General features: G+C 45.2%; 1 protein-coding gene across 1 annotated transcript in view; it reads left to right on the top strand.

The window, feature by feature from the left end:
- Positions 1 to 22,535, top strand: part of LOC148521894 (solute carrier family 22 member 2-like) — a 78,859-nt gene that overhangs the window by 22,361 nt on the left and 33,963 nt on the right. The window contains exon 3 of the mRNA XM_088474484.1: positions 7,014 to 7,168. Within this exon, the coding sequence (XP_088330610.1) occupies positions 7,014 to 7,168 (155 nt within the window). The remainder of the gene's footprint in view (positions 1 to 7,013; positions 7,169 to 22,535) is intronic.

The following is a 22,535-nucleotide window of genomic DNA, read 5'->3' as shown; positions in this document are numbered from 1 at the left end:
GGTTTGAACGTGTTATGTGTTCATTTGTGACTGCAGGGCAAGAAAAAATGGCTGCCCCATTTGTGATTTGCACAAAAGAAGAGCAATATGCAGTGATTGGTTTTCTGTGGTCTGAGGGTGTGTTTGGTGCCAATATTTATTGAAGACTTTGTGCCCAGTATGGAGAAAGTGTTTTGTCGTGAAGAAGTGTGTATGAATGGATAGAGAAGTTCAAAGAAGGTTGCACAAGTGTCAGCCATGAAAAATGAGCCGGAGAGTGGATTATGTTGCAAATAATTTGCAAATCAGCCATGGCTCTGCCTATTCAATAATCTACGACCGACTTGGGTTTCGAAAGGTTTGTGCGAAATGGGTACCGAAACAACTCACAGAAGAGCACAAACAGAAGCTTTTGAACATCTGCAAACATATTTTGAACCGATGTTCTAAGGAAGATGAAAGTTTCTTAAATATAATCATTACTGGTGACGAGACATGGTTTCATCACTACGAGCCTGAAAGTGAACGGCAGAGTATGGAATGGAAACATCCCCAATCGCTGACCAAAAAAAAGTTCAAAAGTCAACCATCAGCTGGAAAATTGATGCTTAGTGCCATATTCAATTAGAGGCAAAAAGCTTTTTTCACCTGTTTTTTTGAGAATATTTCACTTAAAATTGTTTTTGCCAAATTCAATTCCAAGACAATTTTGCCTAAGCGGAAACTCGATGCATTGAATTCTCCAGAAAAGATTCTCCAATCAATAGCAGGTGAAAAGAGGTGTAAAATCTTTATTTTGGGGTGCAAATATGGGGAAACGACTCAGAACTCTTGGGACAGCCCCCCAAAAGACAAACCTGCAAAAAACAACAATCTTAAAACACCCCAAAAAAGACATGTCATTTTTGGGGTAAAAAGTGGGGGGAAAGAATAAAAACTAGCGAAATAGGCTTCTTGGGGGCTGCAAGGATGGGTCAGGTGTTTTGGGGATTGCAGGTGCATGCAGCAGGTGGATTTTTCACGTTTCTTAAAAGTTCACCTTAGAGATATAAAAATATGCTAGCAGCCATTTTCAAGTACCCCAAACGAGTTCATGCACATTACTATTAAAGATGTTTTTCACAACTGAAAGACATCTCCAAACATTGAAAGTCTTCGCTGAGGCAGAATTTGTAAATATTTTTAATGCGATATGATATGCTGAATATATAACTTTAATATGTAGTAGTAATATGTTGGAACATTTTGTCATCCTTCCATGAGTAAATGCACACGATAAAGGACATCATACATGTATCCTGATCACAACTGAGAAAGAGGTCTACAAACATTAGAGAAGTCTTTGCTGGGACGGACCTTTATCATGTGGTCTTTCTTGGCATTACAAATTATATAAATATTTAGATTGCGACATGATGCGAATAGTGTCAATATTTTAATACCAGGCATGCCTGGTCCTTTAAATTCTGCACAGAGCGACGCGCATGTCCCTATGGGTGCCGTATATGCAAGCAGCATGCTGCAGCCAGAGGAGGGGAGAAGATGCAGATGACCCTGTAGCAGCTATTGCCCAGCTGGAATAACTGCAGTGGGTGCCGGGGACCTCTCGTCTATTGTCTGTCCCGGTAAGTGAGCGCTGGGATCCAGTGCACTATGACATTACCCCCCCCCTCTAGGGATGGGCACTGAACACCCCACAAATTACTTTTAAGGTAATTCTGGTAAAATTTCTGGAGGAATTGAGGAGCATGAATATCAGAGGCTTTAACCCAACAGCATTCTTCAGCATTCAGCTTTCTTCAGAACCATATCCTTTCCAGTCCATTAGGAATTGAACTGGAGGAAGGCAGATCTGTAACAAAGTCCACAGAGATGTGGGTCCAAGGTCGATCAGGTACTGGTACTGGAAGAAAGGAACCTGAGGGAGAGTGTGGTGGAGCCTTGTGTTGAGTGCAGGTAGAACAGGCTGCCACAATGTCTTTGACAGCAAGATTGACAGTCGGCCATTGACAATTCCTGAGGATTAGCTCCAAGGTCCTTTTCACCACTGCATGACCAGTGAATCATGAGGAATGTCCCCATTGAAGTAGCTGTACACAGAGTTCGGGTACTACAACTGTTTTCCCTGGAATTTTGACCTTGTTGGTTACCATTACAAAGCAAGCAGGGTTCAGAATGGGCTTATCCTCTAGAACTTCACCCCCCTCAGTGGAGTTGAATGCCTGGGACAAGGCATCAGCCTTAATGTTTTTGCTAACAAGGCAGTAGATGCTACCCAGATTGAAGCGATTATTGAATAATGACCATCTGGACTGCCGGGAATTCAAACTATGAGCTACAGTACTTTGAGGTATGTTAGGTTTCTATTGTTGGTGTAACCTGTAGCTGGAAATCTTTCCCCCTCTAACAGGTATTGCCATTCCTGCACAGCCAACTTGATGGATAGTGATTCTTTATCCCTGACGGCCTAAGCCACAGGAGTAACATTTTCCCTTTTCATCTTTTTGCGAAAGTACTGCCCCGACGCCGATCTTAGAGGCATCATCTTCCAGGAAAAAAGGTTAATCACATTTGGGCGCTCAAATAAAACTCTGCTTGAGTCGAGAAAATACTTCTTCCGCCTCAGGGCGCCACACTTTAGTATCTTGGCCTTTCTTAGTGCGGTGATGGGAGCCGCAACAGAGGAGTAGTTCCGTATGAACTGACGGTAGAAATTGCCAAAACCCAGGAAGTGTTGTATCACATTCAACCCAGTCGGACGAGGCCAGTTGATAATGGCAAAAAGTTTATCTGTATCCATCTAGAGACTAGAACCTGAAATAATGTATCCCAAAAACGCCAGTAAAGCTGGTTAATTCGGAGACGAAATAGCACTTCACATACATGTTAGCAATGACTTGTCACACACTCGGAGAATATCAGGATGTCATACAAGTACACTACCATGTTCTTGTATAAGAGGTCTCAGAATATGTAATACATTAACTTTTGGAAAACAGCAGGTGCATTTCACAATCCAAAAGGCATAACCAAGTATTCAAAGTCACCATTGTGAGTGTTGAAGGCCGTCTTCCATTCATCCCCAAGTCAGATCCTAATCAGATTATAAAACCCACGAAGGTCTAATTTAGTGAAAATCTTTGCCACTTTTATTTGATCAAAGGGCTACCAAAATCAGGGGAAAGCATACTGGTCCTTAATGGTGATGGCATTCAGACCCCAGTAATCAATACACAATCTCAGACTTCCATATATCTTCTTAATGAAGAACAGACCAGCTCCAGTGTGTGATGTGGATTCTCTGAAGAAGCCACGTTTAAAATTCTCATTTATGTATTTAGACACACCCTGGAATTCTGGGATAGAGAGGGGGAGCACTCTTCCAGGACGAGGCAGTTCCCACGTCTATCGAGCAGTCCCACTCCCGATGGGATGGAACTGGAAGATGGTCATCTAGATAAATGGTTGAACTCTGAATGGCACAGTATGGAGGTCTGATTGTAGGCAAACACCTCTGATGGCACTGGTTCACTCCAGTGTACTGTGGGAGCATGCTTGCATAGCCTTGGAAGACCCAGGATAATTGACTCTCAGTTGATGGGAGTATCTAGAAGGAATTTGACTTCCTATGGAGGACACCAACTTTCATGGTAACATCAGTAGTCCTGGAGTGGATGGTAGCCGTAGAAAGTTTATTCCCATCCACACTGATAATGCAGAGTGCAGACTGTAGAGGCACACTAGGAATTCCTAACTCCTGGACTTTGTTGTCTGTGATGAATTGGCCATCAGCGCCAGAATCCAAAAAGGCCTTGTGAGCTGCCTAGGATTTCTCTAACAACAGGTTCATGTCAATTGAGAACTGATAAGACATGAGTTCTTTTTAGGGTGTGTTGAAATGCAAATTTTTGGGGGTGTGCGGAAATGCACTTAACCTAACCTGACCATTAAGGCTCTCTCGTTTTCCTGGCGCTTGGGACAACCAGTAACACGATGACCTGGCTCACCATAATACAAGCACAGTTTAATCTTGAATCTCCTCTCCCTCTCTGTGGCAGGAAGACGCAATTTCCTGATCTCCATGAGTTCTTCAGGAGGATCAACGGGAGCAGTAAAACTAGAAACGAGTTTGAAGCTAAAGCGTCGTGATTGTTCCCACTCTCTTGTTCTTTCTCCAATGTTGACGATCCATCTACACTGGGATATTAAGTCGTCCAAAGGGACGTTGGCAGCTCTCTGGACGCGCTTGCATAAATGTGGCAACCAGGGCTTCATTGTTCCACCCCAGCTCAGAGGCTAGTGTTCTAAACTGCACCACATATTGTCCCACATATTGCCCCGCGGACTGGTTACCTTGTTTTAGTTATCATACAGGATACCTGATGCTGCGAAAGACAACTGTCCAGGTTCATTGAAGACCTTTCTATTAGCTTCCAGGAATTTAGTGTTGTTGTTGAAGAGCAGAGCATATCTCTCCCACAGCGGGGAAGCCCATGCTAGGGCCTGTTCAGACACCAGTGAGATGCCGAAAAGCCACCTTGGTTGCCTCTGAAAGGAAATTCGCAGCCTGGACTTCAAACTAGATTGAGCACTGATTAAAAAAAACCAAACAGCACTTGCGATCCCCATCAAACTTTGAGGGATTCAGAATCCGTAAGGGTGCAGCAACTCTGGCAGCTAAAACAGGTACAGTGGGAGTTAGTGTTGGCTGTACCATAGGCGATTGGGTAATACCGACTTGTTGAATAAGTGTCTGAAGGCACTGCATGATCTGGGCCTGGTCAAGTGCACCTTTACCGTGGGATTGGCAGAGACCCTGAACTGAGGCACGGAGTCTAATGTGCCGGTGGTATTCAACAGGGACCCCAACAAGGATGTTTGGACTACACCCAACTTGCAGGTCGGGCCCTCAGTCTGTGTTCCCAGGTACAGGGCTGATATACACTGGAGCAGACATTGTAGTATGCTGAATCGTGTGCATACACTGGAGTGGCAAACTACAGAAAGCTGGTCAACAACAACACGGATGGAACAGGTACTGTAATGGAACACAGCAGACAGGAATCTGGAACAATACAGAGAATTAGGAATGTGCTGTACACGGAGAGTGTGTTAGCGCAAGGAAGACACTAGAGTAAGGTTTGGGAGACTATACTCTGGCACAGGAGTGCTCACAGGTACTTCCTTTTATCGGTGGATTTCCACTTGGCCACCAATTAGATGTTTACCTTTTTGTAACACCTGGCCCTTTAAATCCTGCACAGAGTGGCTCATATGTCTCTATGGGAGCCACCTGTGCAACTCAGAAGAGGAGACAGCAAGCTGCAGCCAGAGGAGGGGAGAAGACAACAGCGACCATGCAGCAGCTACTACCTGGCTGGAATCACTGCAGTGGGCGCCGGGAACCTCCCATCCCTTGTCTAGCAGGACCCCCGGGAGACCAGCACTGCCGGACCCGTTAAATGAGCGCTGGGATCCGGCTTGCTGTGATATGATGAAGGTACTTGTATAAATCAGTGTTAGACTGGAGCATGTAGTGCCAACAGCAGGGAACAGTAGTAGGGGCCTATGAAGTAGTGTGGCCAATATGCTGCTGAAGAGGTGTGGCCAGCCACCAGAGTGGGTGTGACCAGCCAGTAGAGGGTCAGTCCATGGAGAACATGGCTAATGCAGTAATGTATTATCTAGAGAAAAAGCATACCTTACAACCATGGCTATGAAATGATATAATTAGAATTATTTGCCTGCATGCAAATATATGTCTGGCAAATGTCTCAAAACCCATTATCATGTGTAATTTATGCATAGGATCCATAAAGTGTCAAAATGCCATCCTCAGGCTCAGTTATGTGGCGTTGTGCCTCTGTCTGTCCACACTGCTTCACCATGGACTTCAGCAGATGAAAAGGAGAAATGTAAAGGTGCCTACACACTACAAAAGGGATAAGGAGGAGAGAAGTGGGAAGAGAGGCTAAGGAAGGCGGTGGGCATAAATAAAAGTGTGAGGGACAGAGAGGAAAGTGCATGTGTACGTATGTGCTGGCGCTCAGCTTAGGAGCTTCATCTACACCACTGGAGCAATGCATAATATAACTAATTTATAGGGCACAGACATACAAAATGTAATTACCCTACTGCACAAACAATGTGCATTTCTCAAAGTAACTAAGAAAGGCACTGCCGAGTCTTCTTCAAAGTCATTTCAAAACAAAATTCAGAGATAAACTTGTTTCTTCCTCAAGCTGTCCAGGATGGCAATCAGGGATCTCTTAGTTAAACACACAAAAGAATTGTAAGAGTTTGTTTAATGTGATAAAATGATAAAAATGATGGCTCTTACCTTATCAGAGATGTGTAAACTATCCTGCAGGAGCAAATAAAAATATATGCTATTATTTCTGATATCTGAGCCTAAGAGGTCTATTCATTATCACCTAATTTCTACAAAAGCATGTGAAAATGACTATTTTCACCTACTTTTGTAGAAATTAAGTTTTGGGATCATTCATCATACAGGTGACCCTTACTCTCCCGATGTGGCCCGCTGTCCCCATACACTAGTATGGGGACCTAAATTCATTAAGCTCTGAAAATACAATATTTTCGGAGCTTGACTGCAGGAGCATTCGCCATTTTCAGATGGCGCTTCCTCTCACTCACCCGTGCCTTTTCTATGGAAAGGAGTACCGGAACCCCTGTCCCGCCCCTTCCGCCGGACGCCAAGGCTTTGTGCACCTACGTGAACTCGAGTCACACTAGCACTCCTGAGTCAGACTCAGCAGTGCTAAGTTTCACTGCTCCTTCTGGAACATTCGGGGAGACAGCTGATTTTTGGATCAACTGTCTCCACGTCAGAGCAATGATGAATTGTTCTGGCACTCACTGCGAGTAGGTACGTTAATTATGGGGGTCCATCTGGATCCTGATAATTGACATAATGCATAGACCCCTAACTATTAATATAACTGTGATTTGATTAAATTGTATAGTATAGATATTTAACCTTGTTAAATAGCTGTCATCTGTTTCTCCAGATTTGGTCGCAAGCCTTGTCTATTAATTTCTCTCTCCATCACTGCTGTTTTTGGCGTCCTCGTGGCGTTTGCTCCTACATACCCATGGCTTGTTACCTTCCGCTTCGTTCAGGGGTTAGTTAGCAAAGGAAGTTGGTTGTCGGGATATATTCTAGGTAAGTTCCAGTCATCTGAAAAAAATGTTAGCGCTATGTATTCATTCTTTTCATTATTTGTGCAAAATTTAACTTTTATTATTTTATTTTTATGTTTATATACAGATGTATCCACATACATCTATCCTCCGTGCGCTACAAGTCACATTACACATAACGTATGAGCGCTGTGTGACTCGGTAGCCATGCAGTCTTATTCTCAAAGTGATGTGAATATGACACAGAAGCTTATGGTGACTAAAATGTCAGTGTCAGCGGCTGTGTAACTGTAACGTAGCATTTTGCATGCAGATACAGCCACAGTCACAAACAGAATATAGGCATGCCGCATATCATTTTAGTCACCATAAGCTACTTGTACGTCCTATTCACAAAGTTGCATGAAAAGACGTGGCGATAACGAGCAGCGCTGCAGTATGGCAAAACTAGAAGGGCTGTTTAATGCAAAAGGAGGCTAGATGTACAGTATGTGGCACATCTGTATATTTAATAGATTATCTTAAAAAGCATGTAAGTACATAACAGCATCAACAAACAAGTTGTTAACGGAAATAAAAAATATAGAGGTGAAAAATTTCAGCTTGTTATCTGTTACACATTGATTTTTATGCTTGCAACTTTATTGTGGTATGTACGAGTATATTTAATTATAGTTATATACAGTACATTTGTTTTTGCATCCTGGAGACCCACCCATTTTCTGTTTATCAAGATTTACCCCTGATGAAGTTGTGCTAAAAGACGAAATACGTTGGGTAGAGGTGCGCGTTTGTGTCCAGTTTATTTGGTCCACTGTAGTGAGCTCATACCCTTCTGGGTGCGACAGTGGTTGGGTGCCATCTACCAGTTTGTGGCCAGAATCCAGCATCTTGTTAAACAAATTGATATAAGCATATCTAATATGAATGGCTTGTTTTATGTCAGATAAACTATTTTGAATAGTTACTTTGGGTGTATTCTTTAGTGCGAGGGTTTATTTTCAGAAGCCCTAAAGTGTTCTACAATGAACCATCTCATGGACTAAATGATATCTGGTGAATACTCCAAGAGATCTTCTTAAGGACTTGTCTTCTTTTACACTTATCAAATGAATCAATGGTTGGTAGATGTGCAGTATATCAGAAGACAAGTGTAAACACATGTTGGTATTAATACCTACCATATGCAAAGTGCTATTTATAATTGGATTATTTTAGCACCCTCTCTTTCAGAGAGAGAGAGAGAGTGAGAGAGAGGGAGAGAGCAAGTATTGCACACTCGTTTTTCTAGTCAATATAGTGGGTGCGTGGTCATATAGAATTCTTAACATCATCCACAAAGGGAAAAGACCAGCACACCAATGTAGATGCAAAAAAAATTCATATATTGTGCATGTTGGCAAAAAGGCAGCATTCAAAGTACACCTTCAGTCACATATTTTAAAAATACTTAGCAGACTTCATGGGTATCAGTATGGAGCCAATTTCAACAGTAAACACCATTGTGCTTTGAGAGCCTGACGGGCATTTAGGTGCTCAACGGCACCATCACAACACAAAAGGCAAAAGCCCGCCCTCCGTGTGACACCAATCAAAAAACCTGAAAGCTATTACAATCGGCGCTGGTCAATACATCCGACACACGTGCTTGTCTGGCTCCCGGAAGCGCCGGATATCACCAGGGAGCACTCACCGAAAGTCAAGTGCCCGTCTCTACGGCAACTGGGCAGGGCCGGATGTGACACATGCGGTTCACATAGCAACTAGTTATGCGGTGCACAGTTTAAATGGCAAAAAAAATATGGTACAAAAATGTATATCCTTTCGTGCACTGTCCTGCTGTACCATCTCTGGCCCGAAGAGTCCCACAGGTGGTGGAGAGGTTGGGAACATGCATCGCTGCAATTCTGCTTTGCTAAGCAGAGAGCAGCGGTGCCAGTGTAACTGAACCATTCAGTGCAGGGAGACGGCTGGAAGCAGCGCAGCTGCTGATGGAGTGCTAGGATCGCCCCCAGCATGACCTAAAACGGGAGGCGTGCCATACAGGCATGCCCTCTAATTGGCATCATTTTAGGGGAGTGGTCTATGGACATTAGGCCACGCTCCCTTTTCGGCAGCACACGGCTAAGCCACACGCTTGGAGGCAGGGGGCACCAAACAATATTTGAACAGGGCGCCATTCCACCTGGAACCGGCCTGCAAGCAGCCATGTATCTCTCTCTCTCTCTCTCTGTATATATATTATATATATATCCCGGTTTAGTGGTCTATCTGTTCGTTCGGGCTAATCTCTTGAATCATGACAGATTTTGATGGGGTTTTCACTGTTCTATACAGCATTGGTCAAGGAAGGTTTAGGTATATGGACCATTCATCTGTGACAAAAGGGAGCCAAGCAGGGATGATTTACTAAAGCAAGTCACAGAAGAAACTGCTATGCTGTATGAGTGACTGGATGAGCTGATGCAGGGGCGAGGGCCATACTCTGATTGGCTCTCTGAGACAGTGAGAGCCAATCAGAGCTAGCAATGTGCCCTGTTGCTTGGCAGCAGCATAGAAAAGGGAGGGAGTCAGGGACTGAGCAGGGTCACATCTGAGGCAGATAGAGAGTGAGACACAACCTCCAATGAACCCATGAAGATGCCCCGATGTTGACACAGTAGCCAGGAAGGAGCCAGGAGAGGCATAACTATCAGAAATATTAAAATATCAAACAGCCTTCGGAACACCATCGAATGATTTCCATTTGATAGTGGCAAACATTGGACCACCACTACCAAATGGTAAAAAAACTACCATTGAAACAAAACCGTTAATGATTAATAACAATCTGATTTCAATGTCTATCCCTACACTGAACTTGCAGGCAGAATCTAGCCACCCCTCCTCCACTGTGAAGTGTTCCCTCTCCAGTGTGATGTTCCCACTCAGCCAGTGAACAGGAGGCACCTCCCATGGAAGTCAGCAATGTTCTAAGATAAGGTCACCATGGCAAAGCAGCTCAACAGGAAGCCCAGATAGTACAAGGTACATTGTGCAAATAGAACATTGCTCATCACCATGTTCGGCAGTTGGGGAGGGGTGCGCACGGAGGCCGCGGAAAAATGCACAGGTGCCCCATCCTCTAGGACATGCTGCTGGTAATGCTTACGATAGCTGCAATACAAATCTCTTGTCCATGATCCTCCTGCCCTTCCCAGAACATACCAGTGGCCGAGCCACAGTCAGCTGCAGGGGGTTTGTGGTGACACTGGTAACATATAGGGGCAGGAGTGAAAAGCAGGGGGTTGTGGTGAGATGCAGGGGACTGTTGTGACATGGCATAGGTTGTTAAGAGATGCAGGGGACTGTGGCGAGATGAAAGTGCTCCCGTGCAAAGCCTGGGTGGGTCGTTTGTATATCTGTTGTGGCAGAGACAGCATGCCTGAGGTGTCTGTGAGTGTGCAGGGTTGTAGCTGGAGAGAAACCAGGTCAGATGTTTCTTTTGGCCAGTGTTGAGAAGCAGCTGATTGCAGACACCTGTCAACTTGTTTTAAAACTGTGTCAGGTAGTGTGAACAGAACTCCTGATGGATAAGCTGCCCAGGTGATAGGCCAGGGGGTATCTTTTGCTAGGGGTCCTGGACCTTAGGGGCTACCGAAGAACTTGTATTTGCTGTATGTGAAGACTCTGAGCCTGATACACTACTGAACGCAACTGCATATGCTATAGCGATTACACATGCAGTTCAACTGTGATAGTATGCTAATTCATTGTGATCGCAGTGCCGTCGCTGCACTACATAAGGACGCCCACTTTACCTTACACACATCCATAATGTTTAGCAAGACTGCAAAAATATCGGTACAATCGAGTACCATTGCAGCCTCACGTACACTTGCACATGCCTTGACCTTACTCAGAAATTACTAACTTCTATGCACGCTATCAGGCCTCTAGCTGCATATGGCATCACAGTGGCTAATTTATGCACGCCCCTGAAACGGCGTTCAAACGCACTATCACGCCTGCGTTTGGCCAACCACCACCCTGTTACCAACCACAAATGGCACTTCCAGTCAATCACTCTGTGATGTGTCTGCGTAATCACTGCGATCGAAGTCCCGATCGCAATGGCTAGTTCGTGCAAGCTCTCTGCGATGCATACACATGCGCAGTACGCAACAATCGCCCAATTGCGTGCATATTAGCAACTGTGTTCCTTGCTGAATCAGGCCCTCTGTGAACAGTGTATTGGCTGTGAGAACTGACCTGTCCTGTTAACCCTGCAATTGCCTGTGAAACTGCCTGTAGAAAAATAAACTATCTTGTATTTTACTCCGGTCTATGTGATTCCTGTCGCACTGTATAATTTATCTATACCTATCTATCTAAATAACATACACACACACCGATTAGCAATAACATTAAAACCACCTACCTAATAATGTGTAAGTGCCGCTCTTCTCGCCAAAATAGCTCTGACTCATCCAGGCATGGACTCCACAATACCCCACCAAGATGCAGGGCTGCTGACATCTCTGCTGGGCCCCGGTACTGGGAGGGGATGTGGCCAGCAATATGTTCACGTTGGCATGCACTGCACAGGGGGCATTGGGGTACGTTGGGTGGGGGTGTGACTGCTACTCCTCGCACATAATGCAGGGAGAGAGAGGACTGTGCTGCTGCATCAGTCTCTTTCCCTAGCCCAGCACACAGCAGCGTGCAGGGGTAGGGGCTGCAGGACCCAGTCCCCCACTGGGCCCCTCCAACATCCCATGTAAAGTGTTCCAAGGCAAGACATGGGGCTCCATGGCTCGAACTTGTTTTTCCAGCACATCCCACAGATGCTTGACCTTGATTTAGATCTAGGGAATTTGGAGGCCAATTCAACACTTTGAACTTTTTATCATGTTCCTCAAACCAGGGCCGTAACTAGGATGGTGCGACCTGTGCCATGGCACAGGGCACCGCAGGGCAGGGGGAGCTGTTTGGGGCTTTCAATTTTCCTGTTTATTATAATTCTCACTTGTAGCTTCCTCTTATTTTATCCCCAGCATCTCCTGGCCTCCCCTATCTCTTCCCTGGCCCTTCTGTTGAGGCCGCGGCCCTTTTTCAGGTGCTCTATCTTATGTCCCTATTTAAAAAAATGGGGGGGCACCAATGCTCTTTGTGGCACAGGGCACAATTTTTCCTGAAAGAGAACACTGCCAACAGGGAATAACATTATGGCAGTCGAAAGCTGAATAGGCTTGAGAATAGATAAGAATCCTGAGTTTTTTGCTGATTGGCTGGCTTGACAGCCTTGTGGCTAGGCAGATTAGTTTAGGTTTTTGTCAGCTGGTATGTTGTTTGACCAATGGGTTGTTTGGAGGTGTGTTTATAAGAAACTGTATATAAATTGGGATTTTTCCTGAACACAGCCTCTTTTTCATTCTGGAGGATTGGATCAGTATCCTGCTGTTGGCAGCTTAATTACTTTTCTTTCACTATCTCTCTCCTGCTTTTCCCTGTCATCCCTCCATCCTGTCCCTCTGGCTCATTTCTTTCCCACTTTGTATCCCCCCCTTCTCCCTGCAGGTTGGCTGACTTTGCCTACCCGCTCAGAGCTGCAGCGGCATGTGAGCATGGGCAGACGACCCCTCCTCCACCTGCCGGCACCCCCAGTGGCACTGTCTCCTGTGCAGGATTTGGATCTGACGCCAAGCCCTGCTAGCCCATCTGTCTCTGCTGCACCAGCAGGAGCAGTCACGGCCGCAACTCCCACTGGACACTCTGCCGGTCACCTTTGCGTGTCCTCGGCAGGTGGCCTGGACCCTGGCGGTTAGTGTGGCTGCCGGGTCTCCCTGCTTGCAGGGAGCTTATAGTGCTCCCAGACTGTCCATGCGGCGGGTCCTGATGGCCATTTCCAGCATGGCGCCCATCTTGTTCGGTGGCCATCTTGGATTATGCTCCTATAGGGGGAACCAGTCATTTTAGGCTTTCATTATTGCCTCCCCTTATGCTGGTGCCAGTTCCTTGATTGTCATTCTTAATTTTCCCTGGCCTTTTCTTGTAGCTCGCCCAGGTTGTCTCTTTTACATACCCTTCCTGGGGTCAAGCTTCCTGGAGCTCTGGTTTTGCCCCCCTCTCCTTCCCTCTGTCTTCCCTCTGCTTTTGCTCATTCTCCCCATCTTCGCTGTCTTCTTATGGTTCTCCTCTTTTTTGCCTTTCCCCACTGTGCCAGCCTTGGCCCCTGGCAGGTCATGTACTCCTGCTTCTGTCTCGGCCATTCACCTTTCTCCTTTAGTAACAGGTTTGCCGGACTCAGCTGTGGTTCCTCAAGGTGATGCAGTAGCTTATATGGCTGCTGTTCCCGTGCATGTCAAGATGGCCCTGGATAGCGATCCGGTGGCTCCTCCGCGTGAAGTCACAGACGACGTGGTTCCTGGGCTGTCTGGTGGTAGTGTGTATGGATTGCTTGATTTTTCTTCCTCTGACTCTAGTTCCAGCTCTCACTCATCTAGTTCCCTCTAGCGCAAGCTTACTAGGATGATTGCGCAAAGGTTATCCAATAGTCAGATGCTAAGGGTCGGGGGGCGACTGCTTTATGGCCTAAGGAGCGTGAGGTGGAGGGCGGACTTTGTACATTGTGCCAATACAGCGGTCCTTAAGGGGGTTGTGCAAGAGCGTGCATGAGAAGATTTGCAAAGGTAAATATGTGGATTTTTTCTCGCTTAACGATAAAATGCGAAAGGGTTTGGTGCAAGCTCGGTAAACCAGGTGGTGTAGGGGAGGAAGCATATTGCAGCTATAATTTATGGTTTAAGGCATGCTTGTTTTTGCGGCTGGCTATCTTTAGACACATTCTAAGGAACATGTGAATGTGATTAAGTACATATATTTGGTTCATGATATGTTTACCCGGTCCAATGGGCTTGCATGGATGAAGTATGATTCGCAGTTTAGGCTCAGACAGGATGGTAAACTCTGGGTGTGGGGATAGTCACCTGGGGGAGACTGTGCCAATGGCGCTAGTTAGGCTAGGTCACCCATTTGTTTAAGCTGAGCTGTACAGGTGGTTGGACTGTTACCCTGAAAGTGTGGATGCTCTTTTTTCTTTCGTAAGGCTTTTTGGTTGGTTTTGGTTTACCTATTGCCGGGCCGTTTAATGTTAGGACGCCACACAATTTACGTTCCTCCGGTGGGTTCCTGGGGGTGTTGCAGGCTGCTCTGAATGCTGAGATTTGTTGGGTAGGTTGTAGGGCCCTTTCCCTTGCCCCCTCAGCAGGATCGGTGTATTTCTTCTTTGGAGGTGTTTCACTATGAAGGCCCGGGGAGGTATCGCCTTATTCAGTATTTATCTTAGCCCGACGGTAGTTCTGTTAATGACGCCATACCAGAGCCGGCCTGCAGGGTGGTTTATCATTTGTTTGTTTAGGCCTTGTGGCTGATTCGTAGTTTTGGTTCAGGCACTTTGTTGGCTTGACTGGATATTGTATCGGTATTCCGGTTGCTGCCTTTACATCCGGATGTCATACGCTATATGGGTTCGTTTGGGACGTGGATTCTTTGTTGATGGGCTGTGTGGTCTCCTGCACCTATATTAAGAAATTCAGTTCCTTTTTACACTGGTGCATTTCCGTTGGCACTTGCCATGCCCAAGTTGCACATTATTCATTCGACTTTCTCTTTATAGGGCCCGGGGGGAGCGATGTCTGTGCTGACCTCTTCTTTTTCACCCAAGCTTTGTTTCAGATTTAGGGTGTTCTTGTAGCGCATAATAAGACAGAGAGTTTCTATTCATGCTTGTCTTAGCTGGGCATTAGATAGACGCGGTTGCTGGTTGCTGTCATTTGCCACAGGAAAGATGGTCAATTCGTTGGATCCATTTGCCGGTGGTTTGCCGGCTTATAGGGTTAAGCTGTGCACTGTGCAGTCGTTATCTAGGCTGTCATTTTATCCTTCTGGGGCGGGTTGTTGGTATGCAGTTGGTTACAGCTGCGTCCGGTGCGAGCAAGCCCCATCACCATGTGCGGTTGGCTGAAATGACATGTGGAAGGATTTATTGGCACTTTGTTGTTGTTGGAATTGTTTCCGAATGTCATGGCGTTTGACCTATGGAGTGGTCGTTTAAGTAATCGACAGGTGGTTTTTCTAGTGCGACACTCTGGTCTTGCTTTTATTTTGCCAGTTTTCAGATGCTGGCTCCAGCGGCTTCTGCAGTGAGGTTACTTTGCCATTTGTTTGTATGGCAGTTTATCAGGCTGGCATGGAGGGCTTTTGCGCCAGCAACTCTGCACACTTATTTAGTGGCCTGGCAGGACTGGTAGGCCTTCTGTGCGCAGGGTTCTCAGGAGGTTAGGTCTTCAAGGGACATGCTTTTGTCATTTATAGGATATTACCAGCATGGTCACTTTAAGGCTTCTGTGGTCGCAGCGCTGACGGGAATCTCTTTCTTTTGTAAGCTGAAGGGTCTTTACGACCCTTCATAATCTTTCCTGCTATCTGAGGCCCTTAAGGGTTGTCGTAGGGTTTTCCTGTTGGTGCTGGACCCTTTGACTTTCAGCTTTCGGGGAGGTTGCCTGGGGTTATGACAAGGTGGCTTCTGTCGATTTAGGAGTTGCTCTTTACAGTTTGGCTTTTCAATTGTGATTTTGGTGGTTGTTCGGGTCAGTGCGATTGTTGTGTCCAGCAAGACTTTGCTTTCGTCGGGTTTATTGTTTAAATACACTGTATTCAGGGCTTCGGTCATTTATTTATTTATTTACTAAAAGTTGTTTATATAGCACAGCATATTCCGTTGCGCTTTACAATTGGAAACATTTACAGAACATAACAGGGTAATAACAGACAGACATAGAGGTAAGAGGCCCTGCTTGCAAGCTTACAATCTATAGGGAAATAGGCATTGATACACAAGGATAGGTGCTATAGCAATTTTGGTCCAGCCAGAATGCGGAGTTTCTTGGTGGACTGCATGATCCAGTCAAACAGGAATATCGGCCAAATGTTAGAAGGATGAGAAAGAAAGACAATGTGTGAGGTTATGTGAGGACTGTGAAAGGGGATGTAATTAGACATGGAAGTTATGAAGGTTATGTGGGCAGTTCTGGAACCTGATAAGCTTGCCTGAAGAGGTGAGTTTTCAGGGAACGCTTGAAGGATTGGAGACTAGAGGTAAGTCTTATTGTGCGTGGTAAGGCATTCCATAGAGTGGGTGCAGCCCGAAGAAAGTCATGCAACCATGAATGGGAGCAAATAATGCGTGGGGATGAGAGATGCAGATATTGTGCTGAGCGCAGAGGTTGGGTTGGGAGATATTTTGATGGCCCCTTATGTGTAAGTAAAAGTCTTTTGTATTGAATACGGTAGAAAATTGGCAACCAATGGAGGGACTGGCAGAGCAGGGCAGCAGACGATGAACGTTTGGCAAGGAAGACTGTGGCTGAAATGATTGGTTCGTTTGGGCCCCCACAAAACAAGCTGGCAATTAATCTGGCCCTGCACAAACTGGCTCTACGGAGGCAAGATGTCGTCCTCATCCTCCTCATTCACCGATTCCTCACCCTCTTCAGTGTTGTGTACATCCTCATCCTCACAGAGTATTAATTCGTCCCCACTGGAATCCACCACCACAGGTCCCTCTGTACGTTCTGGAGGCTGGTCTCCCTGGAAGAGTTGATAATTCATTTTTATGAACATCATCTTCTCCACATTTTGTGAAAGCAACCTCCTACGCATTTTGCTGACAAGGTTCCCGGCTGCACTAAACACTCTTTCGGAGTGCACACTGGAGGGGGGGCGGCCAACTCAGGTAAAATAGAGCCAGTTTGTACAGGGGCCTCCAAATTGCCTCTTTTTCCTGCCAGTACATGTACGGACTGTCTGACATGCCTACTTGGATGCTGTCACCGATGTAATCATTTAACAGACAGACGCACGCTTGTCGCTGCTGCTTTGAGGATGCAGGTGCGGCTACAGCCCACACAATTCACAAAGACAGGGAAAAAAAGAATTTTTTATTCTTTGTGGAGCGCACTTTGAGGGTTACACCACCCTTTAACAGACAGACGCACGCTTGTCGCTGCTGCTTTGAGGATGCAGGTGCGGCTACTGCGCATACATTTCACACACAAACACAGAAAAAAAGAAGATTATTCTATTTTTTGTGGAGTGCACTTTGGGGGTTACTCCACCCTTTGACAGACAGACGCACACGCTTGTCGTTGCTGCTTTAAGGATGCAGGTGCGGCTACAGCCCACACATTTCACAAAGACAGAAAAAAAAAGAATTTTTTTATTGTTTGTGGAGCGCACTTTGAGGGTTACACCACCCTTTAACAGACAGACGCACGCTTGTCGCTGCTGCTTTGAGGATGCAGGTGGAATCTAGATGGAATTTGGAACCGGGGACACACTACCTCCATCAATTGTCTAAATCCCACTGCACTAATGGCGGATACCAGACGCACGTCTAACACCAACATAGCAGTCAAGGCCTCAGCTATATGTTTTGCTTCAGGATGACTGCTGTCGTACTTCATCCTCCTCGCTAGGGACTGTTGGAGGGTCAATTGTTTAGTAAAAGTAGTGGTGTTCCTACTTCCTCTGTGGTATGATGAACAACTCCCAGCAGCAGCAACAGCACTAGGAGGAAGTGGTTCTTGATCTTTCCCTATTTTATTTTTATCGGAGAAAGTTTGGTCCTCTATTTATGTTATATTGATATATACGTGCGGCTAAGGCGCACACAAACACAGAAAATATTTTTTTATTTTTGCTGGAGAGCAGTGCACTTCTTGGGTTACACCACCCTTTAAGAAATGAGCCAGCCGGCTCTTTACTTATGGGACACAGGCGCACGCTTGGCGTTGCTCCTTTGTTGATGCACGTGCAGCCACAGTGCACACAATTCACAAACACAGAAAATATTTTTTTATTTTGTTTGGAGTGTACTTTGGGGGTTACAGCACCCTTTAACGGACAAGCCAGCTGGCCCTTTACTAATGGGACACAGGCGAATGCTTGGCACTGCTCCTTTGTTGATGCACGTGCAGCCAAAGTGCACACAATTCACAAACACAGAAAATATTTTTTATTTTGTTTGGAGTGTACTTTGGGGGTTACAGCACCCGTTAACGGTCAAGCCAGCCGGCCCTTTACTTATGACACAGGCGCACGCTTGGCACTACTTTGTTGATGCACGTGCGGCTACTGCGCACACAATTCACAAACACAGAAAATATTTTTTTATTTTGTTTGGAGTGTACTTTGGGGGTTACAGCACCCTTTAACAGACAAGCCAGCCGGCCCTTTACTTATGGGACACAGGCGCACGCTTGGCGCTGCTCCTTTGTTGATGCACGTGCAGCCACAGTGCACACAATTCACAAACACAGAAAATATTTTTTTATTTTGTTTGGAGTGTACTTTAGGGGTTACAACACCCTTTAACGGACAAGCCAGCCGGCCCTTTACTTATGGGACACAGGCGCACGCTTGGCGCTGCTCCTTTGTTGATGCACGTGCAGCCACAGTGCACACAATTCACAAACACAGAAAATATTTTTTTATTTTGTTTGGAGTGTACTTTGGGGGTTACAGCACCCTTTAACGGACAAGCCAGCTGGCCCTTTACTTATGGGACACAGGCGCACGCTTCGCGCTGCTCCTTTGTTGATGCACGTGCAGCCACAGTGCACACAATTCACAAACACAGAAAATATATATTTTTTTTGTTTGGAGTGTACTTTGGGGGTTACAGCACCCTTTAACGGACAAGCCAGCCGGCCCTTTACTAATGGGACACAGGCGCACGCTTGGTGCTGCTGCTTTGTTGATGCACGTGCTGCCACAGTGCACACAATTCACAAACACAGAAAAAATATTTATTTTTTTTGCACTTGGGGGGAGCACCCCTGATGGACAGAGCACCCCCTGGACAACACTACAGCACCCCTTTAGGACTGGGACACTGCACAGGACTTTGGAGTGGACACTGACTGCACAACACAGTCCAGCCGGCCACTATGGACTTTGAAGGAGTGGACACAGCCCCTATGGACAACAGCAGCACAACACTACACAGCCCAGCCAGCCCTAACTCCCACCCTCCCTCTTCACTGTCCACAGCCGAGTGAGAAAATGGCGCCGACGCGGGTACCTTATATAGGATCCAAAACCCGCGAGACCCGGAAGGCGGGATGATGACGTTTTGCCTCGATTTCAGATCCGAGTCAGGCGGGAAAAGTCGAGCCTGACTCGGATCGGCCTCGGATCGGGGGGGCTCGGGGGGGTTCGGATTTCAGAGATCCGAACCCGCTCACCCCTTATATATATATATATATATATATATATATATAGTGACAAAAATAAAAGGCATGTTGTGAATGGGAGCTATGTATGTCCCAGGTTTCCAGCTTCTTTCTGGTGTTAATCAGGCTAGTGAGCAACCTTGATTGACAGACAACCTGTGAGAGGCTAATAATGGTGAGTCAGTTTTTCCAGTTAATCTCTCATTGCCGGGGGAATAAGCTGAGAGACATCATTACTACTGAAAGTGAGTGCCTGATAAACTGCTGTTTTATGAGTTGGACAGTAAGTCTTTCCACCTATAGGGTTGAAGCATTTTGTTTAGTTAATGCTGGACAGGATAGGATTTATGTTTAAGTTTTGTTTTTACTTTTGCTGCAAATAAAAATAGCTGCAGCTATTTGTACCAAGATTCATGTTGGCGAATGCAAGTTTACATTGCAGCCATAAAAATAAATATGAAGGGACAGACACCCCATTTTTTTGCCCTTGCATAGACTATTATATTTTGAAATCCATTGTGGTGGCATTATTAGATGCTTCAGGAAGCCATATTCTGCTTCAACCCTACACCAAGAGCTAACATGAAAGCCATAGTTAAGGCTACAACTGTTCAATAGGGAAAAACTGTTGGTGTAACCTGTATACACTGGGATACTCTGTATTATGTTACTGCAGAAGTAAAATTGGAACACAGCGTGGTTCCTCTGTAGTTACTGTGGGTTTGATTGAAGATTTGATGTATGATGTGATATAGGGGCCTATTCATCAACACTAAAATAAAGTTTTTAAGGCCATTTTCCTTAATTAACGTTATTTTAGTATTCATGAAGAGACTTAACACAGGAGATATCACTGATATCTCCTGGATAAGTCCCCCTGCGTTAATTTCCACACTCCCCATACATTAGTATGGGGATATGGAAATGATGGTATTCATCAAATTCCGAAAATTATGTATTTTCGGAATTTGATGGAGTTACTATCCGCCACTGTGAGGTGGCGTTTAGTAGGTAACACTTACCTGTGTCAGCGTGGACAGGTCCCACGGCGTCTCCCTCCAGCGCTCTGGTCCGTCCTCTGGCTCCGGAGGCTGGTCTGACAAGTGTTATCCCAGCAGAACAAAATAGAGTTTAGAAAAGAAAAAAACTTTTTTTTTCTAAAACTACTGTGGTCAGCTGGGAGAACACGTGTCAGACCAGCCACCGTAGCCGGGGGCGCCGCAGCTGGTAGGTAAGTGCAGGGATGAGGGGAGGTAAGCGGAGGGGGGATTGGGGGGGAGACACAAAATAACTGCAGCTGTAGGTAGTGCTGCGCATGCGCTGGTTTTACGAATGTAACAGCGCGTGCCCAGCATGGATTCCAGCTGCAATAAGTTAGTGTAGAGAGGGATAACTTTCTATTTCCTGAAAAGCTGTCGTCGCAAAAATGACAGCATTTCGGAATAGATAGTTATGGAGAGGAGGAATGATGAATTCCTCCGGTAATTAGGTAGAACTCCATGCAAGTTCTAAACCTAATTACCTCCAGAGAAAGTTTAGGTATGATGAATAGGCCCCATAGGGAGATACTTTTCCCACTGTGCTGTGGGAAAGGCTATTTGTTACAGAAGTAAATAGCCTAGACCCGTTTTATAATGTTACTGATACAGTGGCAGTTGGAGTGTTCCCTGAGTCTGAAGTCTTCCCTTTTTTTAAGCATGATTATGGAGTCAGAAAATGATGGGAACAGCAGTGGGGCGCAGAATAAGGTACCTCCTACTAGAGTAAAGAATGTTGTTGAACCAGTTGAGAGATCTTGAATTAAGAAAAGAGATCTTTGCTTCAGAACAGTAAAATACCCTACTCTTGTAAAGGTTAGAGAGAATGTAAAAGTTGTTGATGGAAACCTGGTAGAGCCTGATAGTAGGCTGACATACCGTCACATGGCAGTACGGCAAGATTTGTTGTACCAAGTGTCCAATAAAAGGGAAAATATTGTGGAACAATTAGTTGTTCCTAATGCATACAGAACAGTGTTGGACCTGGTCATGGTCCCATAACTGGACATCTAGCGGTAGAAAAAACTTTTTAAAGCGCTTTTTCTGGATATGGGCCCATAAAGATGTGTCTGACAACTATGCATCCTGCCCTGAGTATCAGGACCATGCTCCCAGCCCATCTTATAGAAGTCCGCGTGTCCCATTACATATGGATTTGGTTTGACCTTTTGAACTAGGGGTATGTCCAAACTCAAATCGAAATTGCAGTGTAAAAATAAAGCTGCCCACTACTTGTGGGCTACATGCAAAACCAGCCAATATTTACCCTGCATGCAAGATACTGTAAATAAATGCATTTGCAACCCTTGCATAGCAACGTGGTTTGTTCCAGATACAAAGTGAATTGATTTTTTGCTTTGCTCAACTCAGAGTGATCCTCAAATTGTATACGATAATAAACTTTAACACAAGTTGATGATATAATTGATTGTAGCATAATACAAAATAAATAAAATAAAGAATAGATAACTCAAGCACATATAGGAGAGGTAAAGAGATTGCCGCAGTAGTGAAGAAAACGTGCAAACCAAAATAAAGTTGTTAAAAAGAAAAATAATTAAAGAAAAGCACTGCAACAAAATAACGACGCAGAAGTGTGTATTAGAATATATAAGAAAATACCATAAATAAATATTTTAGTGAAGAACCGTGTGAATACTTTGGATATAAAACTGAATAATGTACACTAAATAGACAGTACATATAAATATATAAAGTAGGTCTTAGATGCATAAAAATGGTAAAGGGGTAGTCTACCACATATATGTGGAATAAATTAATCCACCAGAAAGTTGCTGTTAATATTGGGGGCTCAGTCACTGGTTAGAAATGTCACTAAACAGTTATAGATGATGCGATCATGCGCAGATATTATTACTGGTGTCAATAAGTCCATTGAAGGGATCTAGAGTTGCCAGAGCGGGGTATGGAATAACCTGCAGCCTGTGCAGTCCCTTGCTGTGCAAATATCCCACGGCTTGTTGGAATCAACTGAAGTCGACTTGGAGTTCTCAGGTCTGCAAAGTAGTAGGATGCTTTTTCCAGTGATTGGAGTTGTAAGAATATGTCCAGTGGT

Source organism: Taudactylus pleione, unplaced genomic scaffold, assembly GCF_031769625.1.
Source record: "Taudactylus pleione unplaced genomic scaffold, aTauple2 ptg000154l, whole genome shotgun sequence".
Lineage (NCBI taxonomy): Eukaryota > Metazoa > Chordata > Amphibia > Anura > Myobatrachidae > Taudactylus > Taudactylus pleione.
Note: the sequence above shows the minus strand (reverse complement) of the source record. Positions and strands in the feature narration are given on the sequence as shown.